Consider the following 7,626-nt stretch of genomic DNA (forward strand, 5'->3'; position numbering starts at 1 on the left):
TCTGTTTTTCTTATAGTTTCCTTATATGACTGTGGCATGCGTGTTATTCTGGTCTCATAAGAGTTTGGAAGTGTTTCATCCCCTTCAGTTTTTTAGAAGAGTTTTAGAAGAATTGGCATTAATTATTGTGGTGGTTTAGTCACTAAGTCAAGTCCAACCCCTTCCAACCCCATGGACTGTAGCCCGCCAGGCTCCTCTGTCCATGTGATTCTCCAGGCAAGAATATTAGAGTGGGTTGCCATTTCCTTCTCCAGGGGATCTTCCCGACCCAGGAATCAAACCTGGGTCTCCTGCACTGCAGGCAGATGATTTACTGATGGAGCTTGAGGGAAGCATTAGCTATAATATAATGTTTAGCAGAATTGGCAAGTGAAGAAAAGAGTTTCTTGGGGTTTTCTGTGATGGGAGATTTTTGGTTACTAGTTCATTCTCAATATTAATTACTGATCTGTTGAGATTTTCTGCTTTTTTCTAATTCAGTCTCTGTAGCTGATGTGTTTCTGGGAATTTATCCCTATTTTCCAGGTTATCTAATTTGTTCACTTACAGTTGCTCATTGTAGTCTTTTATGATTGTTTGTATTTCTTTTATATCTAGTGTAAGGTCTTATCTTTCTTTTGCATCTAATTTTATTTATCTGAATAGTTTCTCTTTTTTTCTTAGTTTAGCTGAAGGTTTGTCAATTTTGTTTATCTTTTCTAAAACCAGTTCTTAGTTTCATTAATTCATTCTATTGTTTTTCCAGTCCCTAATACACTTTTTCCTTTTTATTGTTATTTCCATTCTTCTGCTATCATTTTGTTTAATGTGTTCTTCTTTTTCTAGTTCTTAGAAGTGAAAAGTTAGATTGTATATTTGAGATATCCCTAATTTCTTAATGTTATGTATTTGTTACTCTAAAATATCTCTTCAGAGATGCTTTTGCTGAATTCCATAAGTTCTGATTACATTTTATTTATTTGAGAATTTTAAAATTCCCTTTTGATTTCTTTTTTGACCCATTATTTATTAGAAGTGTGTTTAGTTTCTACACATTTGTAAATTTTCCAACTTTCCTTTTGTTGTTCATTTCAAGTTTCCTACCACTGTGGTCAGAAAAGATAGTTGGTATGAATCCAACCTTCTTAAATTTGTTAAGATTTGTTTTGTGTCCATTCATATGATTTATCCTGGAGAATATTCTGTGTGCACTTGAGAAGAATGTGTATTCTGATTCTGTTAGATGGACTATTATATATATGTCTGTTAAGTCCATTTGCTCTAATGTATCCAGTTACAACATTACCTTGCTGATTTTCTGTGGATAAGATATCCGTTGTTGATAGTAGATTATTGAAGACACATTACTGTTATTATACACTTGTCTATTTTTATCTTTAGATCTGATGGTATTTGCTTAACATATTTAGGTTACTTGGGTGCTTTCATGTTGAGTGAATATATATTTACTATTGTTATATCTTCTTGTAATAGTGACCTCTTTTTAATTGAAGTACAGTATTGTGTAATAATAAAAACATTTTTCCAATTTTTTCATTATAGGTTATTATGAGTTATTGAATAAAGATTTTATGCTGCATAGAAGTTTTTATGCTGCATATAGTTTTTATAAAAATTATACATGACTATTTTGTTTATAGTCATGTGTATCTGTTAATCCCATACCTCTAATTTGTCCCTCTTCCATCTTTGGTAACCATAAGATTGTTTTCAATTTCTGTAAGTCTGTTTTTCTTTTACATAAATCTATTTTTATTTTTTTTTTAGATTTCACATACAAATGTTATCCTATAATATTTGTCTTTATCTGAATTACTTCATTCAGTATGATAATCTCTATATCCATCCATATTGCTGCAAATGATATTCCATTATTTTTTATGGCTAAGTAGTATTCCATTGTATATATATGTGTGTGTGTGTATGTATACACACACATATATAAATACATACCATATATACATATATGTAAATACATATACATATATGGTATGTATTTATATATGTGTGCGTATATATATATATATACACACACACAGAGCATGGGGCTTACCCCAGGTGGCAGTAGTGGTAAAGAGTCCACCAGCCAATGCAGGAGACATAAGAGATGTGGGTTCAGTCCCTAGGTTGGGAAGATCTCGTGGGGGAAGGCAAGGAAATCCACTCTAGAATTCTTACCTGGAGAATCTCATGAACAGAGGAGCCTGACAGGCTACAGTCCATAGGGTCACAAAGAGTCAGATATGACTGAAATAGCTTAACATGCACATAAGTGTTTTGGAAGAGATATAGAAGAATAACTTTTTAATTGCAGGATGTGAAATAATTTATTTGGCAACATATACAAACATTAATTTTGAAGGAAATAACTGATAACTATTACCACAATAATGTTAATTTTTAATAAATATCAGCATTCAGAGTGTGAGAACCCATATCAAGGAAGGATAATATAGTTAGCATGAGTAATTGCAAATGAATTTTGTCCTTATTTTATAAAGAACTACTAAAATTAACAACAAAATGCCTAATTCATTATTCTTTTTTTTTAAATAGACAAACTGTTTAAATGCAACTTCTGAAAGAATGAGGTAAAAATGGACAGTAAATATGTGAGGAATCACACAACTTTTCTGGTAATCAAAAATAGGCAAAATAAATAGCAACAAGACCATACAGATACACTCATTATATGCACAGAAATATATTATTTTGAAAATCATGCATTTTTAAGGTTGTGAAATTAAAGGAATTCATGCTTGAATGAGTTGAACTACTAAAATTATTTAGAAAACACTGTGGCATTATCTATTGTAGTGAGTTGAAAGATGGCCCCCCAAAATTCATGTTCTTTTTGAACATGTGAATGTGACCTTTGGAAATAGAGCTTGGCATTTGTACTTAGTTTGGGATCTCAAGATGAAATCATCGTGGATTTAGGGTGAGTTCAAAATCAAATGAGTGTTTTTATAAGAGAAAAGAGCACATTAAAATATACAAAGGAAATAAGACCAAGTGAAGAAAAAGACAGATCAGAGTTATGCTACACAAGCCAAGGAATGTGAGAAACAATCAGAAGCGAAAGAGTCTAAGAAAGATTGACACTTGAGCATTCACAGGTAGCCTAGACCAGTCAAAAACTTGAAATAGAATGTCTGGACTACAGAGTTGTGAGAAAGTAAATTTCTATTGTTTTAATCCATCAAAGTTTGTTTTGATTTTTTATGGTGACCCTAGTAATTTAATACACATTATTAATTTTAAAATGTGCATACCTTCTCCCTAGCAAATATACTCACAGACAGTTTTAAATCGTGTTTATTTTTACTAAGATATATGTATACAAGTATTGATAGTGTAGTTGTTTATAACAGTGAATAACAGAAAATGCCCCAATGTCTAATACATTTAAATGTTAAATAATTTATGCATATTGATACTATAAAAGTTTATAAAGGTCAAAATGGATTAAAATTAAAACTTTGGGAACAATCTGACAAGCAAAATGTTAAGTAAAAAAAAACTAGACAGAATAGATATACCATTTTTTTCAACATATATTTGGTTAAAGAAATTAAAAATTAGGTCATATTCAAGTTTTTAATCCATTTTTGGTTGATTTTTATGTATGGTATGACATAGTTGTCTAGTTCTCTTTTTTAGTGTGTGGCTTTTTAAGACTGCAGGACTATACAGCTGCAGGTCTTATATAGACACAAGGGTTAAATATTTTTAACCTAGCTGGTGTATTTCCAATTTACATTTAAAAGGCAACAACCAGTGAAAAGATAAGTGAAAGTAGAAAATAAATTATGTGGAGTAATAATATTTCTTAATAATAAAATTACTCAAAGAAAGCTTTATAAATTCAAATATATAATTTATGGCCACAGCATAGAACTTAAGAGAATTAATGGATGGGCTATTTTTTAATAAATTGTTAAAGGTCATATATTCAAATATGTCAATAAGTCAAATATGTAAAAATATATATACAGATTAGAAATAATAAATGGGTAAGTATAGTATGAAAAAATCCAAAATAAAAATGTTTAGACAACACACACACAAAGAAAGTTTCCAAATCAATTAAAACTAAATGAATAAATATATCTTTCAATTATAATAAGGTCTCTATCATTTACTAACTTAATAAAATGAAAAGTATAAAATATATACTAAATTTATGATTTGGATTGTATAAACTATACATATACATACATGCATTTATTTGTTATGTTATACATGTACATAACTCATCAATTTGATAAGAACAGAAACATTAAAAAATAATTATTCCCTTGGATTCATTATTTTCACCTGTGAAAATTTATCAAGAAAAAAATATTTTACACAAAGTGGGACCCTTAATAGAAATAAATCTATAAATTGAAAAGAAATGCTATGACAAATTAAAAAAATAGTTAAGTATACTGGTATCATTAGTTAAGACAAATTACTATAGGTAATTAGTTAAATAATACCAAAGCTAAACTATTGTGGTTATAGCAATTAGTAAAACAAAAACACACCAATTCCTATATAAAATGGTGAGAATAAGAAGATGCCGGGAGCCGGCGAGAGACATTCCACTCGTGACAAAGGTCATGAGGAAGGGGGCTCGGCATACGCAAAGGCGGGATCGAGCCTCGGGAGTGCCCCCGGATATTCTCGAGCATCTACCCCCCAAAAAAAACAGAGTCTGCCTGCTTTATTGCTTTGTGCTCTCCTCTGACTTTACTGGGGGCTGTCCCCCACCACCATCTCGCTCTCTCTGTCAAAGAGTTAACTTACAGCTCCAATTAATAAAGTTCCTGGGCAATTAGGAGTGTTTAAATCCAAACCCCTCAGATGGCTCTCTAACTCGCCTGACAAGTTTACCCGGACACCTACAGCTATGCATACGATTGTTTACAGTCTCCCAGCCTCCAGAGGCACGGGAAGCTTAAGATATTCAAATAGCTTAGAGCCTCTCAGAGAATTAGAAACTGTCAGAATAAAACTAGTAAAAGATTTCATTGATGAGCCAATGTTTGTTGCCAAGTTTTCACATCCCCTGAATTGTATCCTTGAATGTGCATGAATTAATATAGTTGGTATGTAGAAAAAATAAGTAGTGGCCTGGTGTTAGTAACTTTAGACCCTTAAGGTAGTAAATTCTTTCCTTTGTAAACCCATTTCACATCCACCCTATAGGAACGTAATCTTATCTTCGGAAGATGGCGCCAAACCTTAAAATAATTACTCTTAGAGAAAATAAGTCTTTGTTGATAAGTCCTTGTCAAGAGTCATAAAATGTTAATAGGCCTCTGGCCAGAAGATGATGTAAATCACCTAAACCATTTGTATACGATAAATCTGCAGGAAAAAAACCCTGGTTTTTGATAAGCATCAAAGACTGCTGATTTTGCATCCCCTATTGTCCTCTATGTGTAACTTAGGGTATAAAAGCCCCTGTTGAAAATAAAGCTATGGGCCTTGCTCACCAACGCTTGGTCTCCCCATGTCATTCTTCCCTTTAACTTCCAGCTGAGTGTCCATCTGGAGCGTGGATGTCCTCTGCGACCATTTATTTGCCTGGGCTTCTAAGACCCACTCGAGAAGGTGTCTAAGGTGGGGCACCTTCCGCTATTCGAGAGGGCGCCTGTGGCCTCCGTGGTCAGAGCTAACCTGGTGTCACGGGTTATATTGATTTTCCGCGTAAACCAAGCCACTCAGCTTCTTTTCTCCACTGAATTTTCCTACTGAGCTATCCTCATTCTATTCCTCTTTATTATCTCTAATTAACATTTGAATAGGTCGCCTAGCCGTCTCTCCTTCGAATACCCTGGATCAGCTGGGGCTGGACCCCGGCAAGAAGAAAATCTTGTGTTTGTGAGCCATACTTGAATCATATGCTCAAAATTAAATATGTTATAGTAAGAACTGAAAAAAGAAAGTTCTGACCAATGTATTACAAATATTGACTTAAATATTGTTACAACTCAATGGTTTAGGGGAAATTACTTTAAAATGTAGTAGAGAATCAATATTACTTAGTATTCACATTTTTTTCTCATCTAATTTTTTTTTAAAAAGTCATTTTTTATATTGATTGATGATTGGCAAATTGCTGGCATTGCATTTTTGTTAATAAATTGGTGAGGATCTTATGAAGCATAGAAGGAAGGCACACTATGTTTCATTAGCAGTCCACTAAAGATAAGGTTGAAGTGGTTTGGCCATGAGATGTCTACAGAAAAGTGCCATTTGTTGATTATATATTTCTCATCTCTGTTACTGTAAAATCCTTCTGTAACTAAGGTCAATTCTTTCTTCTCCTATTCTCAATGGATATCAACTTACTTGGTTATTTTTCTTCTCAATACTTTCCTGAGGGCTCCAGACATCTCTTTGTTTCTCAGGCTGTAGATGAGGGGATTGAGCATGGGAGTGAGGATGGTATAGAAGACAGAGACCACTTTGTCCTGCTCAGCAGTGTGATAGGCTTTGGGGAGAAAATATTTGATGATGGCAGTTCCATAGAAGAGAATCACCACAATCATATGGGAAGAACAAGTTGACAAAGCCTTCCTCATCCCCATGTTTAATTCTAATCTTAAAACAGTGGAGAGAATCTGCCCATATGAGGCCATGATAGCAGATACTGGAAAGAGGAGAAATATAACACCACTGATAAAAAGACCATTTTCATAAAGAGAAGTGTCAGTACAAACGAGTTTCAGGAGAGCTGGGATCTCACAAAAGAAATGATGGATTTCTCTGGAGCCACAAAAAGGAAGATTCAGAACATAGACAACATGGACGAAGGCATTGATAAGTGCACCCAGCCAAGTGCCAGCCACCATGAAAATGCAAAATGTAGGGCGCATGAGAATTGAGTAGTGAAGGGGATGGCATATAGCCACATAGCGATCGTAAGCCATGACTGCCAGGAGAAGACACTCTGCTCCCACCAGAGTCATAAAGAGGAAGAGCTGGATTCCACAATTAGTATAGGAAATGTTGTTTCGTCCAGACAAAAAGTCAATGGCTATCTTGGGAACAAAAGTAGAGATATACAAGAGGTCCATCAAGGAAAGTTGACTGAGAAGAAAGTACATAGGAGTATGGAGTTGAGAGTTCAACCAAATGAGTATCACCATCATAATATTGACAATCAGGGCCACAAGAAAAACTAGAAAGATGAAAGTAAAAAGTAGCTTGGGGATCAGGATGCAGTGAAATAGCCCCAAGAGAACAAAGTCAGTTCCAGCGGTCCTGTTGTTCCATATGTCCATTCTGTCCATTCCAATTCATCTCCTCGGGTAGAGTTTACAGATATCTTTAGGTCCACATTTATTTTACAATGTATCACTTGCATTTTTTTTTTCTTAGAAATATCAATGATATATTTTATGTATAAAGTTTTGACTACATTTAATTCTATGTCTTTACCACAGAATGTTGTCACTATCACAAGTTTAGTGCAAAATTTCTTAAGACAGTTTTATAAGTACTTCTGAAGAAGTACTCTACACTTGCAGTATTTTAAGAAAAATGTAAACTTTTTGAAAATTTTAAGTACAATTTAATTAAAAGAATAAAAAGTATGTATCTGTATAGATCTGCCTATTTATCTATAAA

At 33.5% G+C, this 7,626-nt stretch overlaps 1 protein-coding gene across 1 annotated transcript; it reads right to left on the reverse strand.

Annotated features, from left to right (window-relative positions):
- Nucleotides 1-6,341: 6,341 nt before the first annotated feature.
- Nucleotides 6,342-7,280, reverse strand: LOC129627324 (olfactory receptor 2T27-like). The gene has a single exon (XM_055546905.1). It carries the CDS (start codon nucleotides 7,278-7,280, stop codon nucleotides 6,342-6,344), a length of 939 nt encoding a protein of 312 aa, XP_055402880.1.
- Nucleotides 7,281-7,626: the final 346 nt, after the last annotated feature.

This window comes from Bubalus kerabau, chromosome 1 (genome assembly GCF_029407905.1).
Source record: "Bubalus kerabau isolate K-KA32 ecotype Philippines breed swamp buffalo chromosome 1, PCC_UOA_SB_1v2, whole genome shotgun sequence".
NCBI lineage: Eukaryota > Metazoa > Chordata > Mammalia > Artiodactyla > Bovidae > Bubalus > Bubalus kerabau.

Bases quoted from the DNA above. Each gene is read 5' to 3' on its own strand.
- LOC129627324 (XM_055546905.1), bottom strand. From the start codon at position 7,280: ATGGACATATGGAACAACAGGACCGCTGGAACTGACTTTGTTCTCTTG.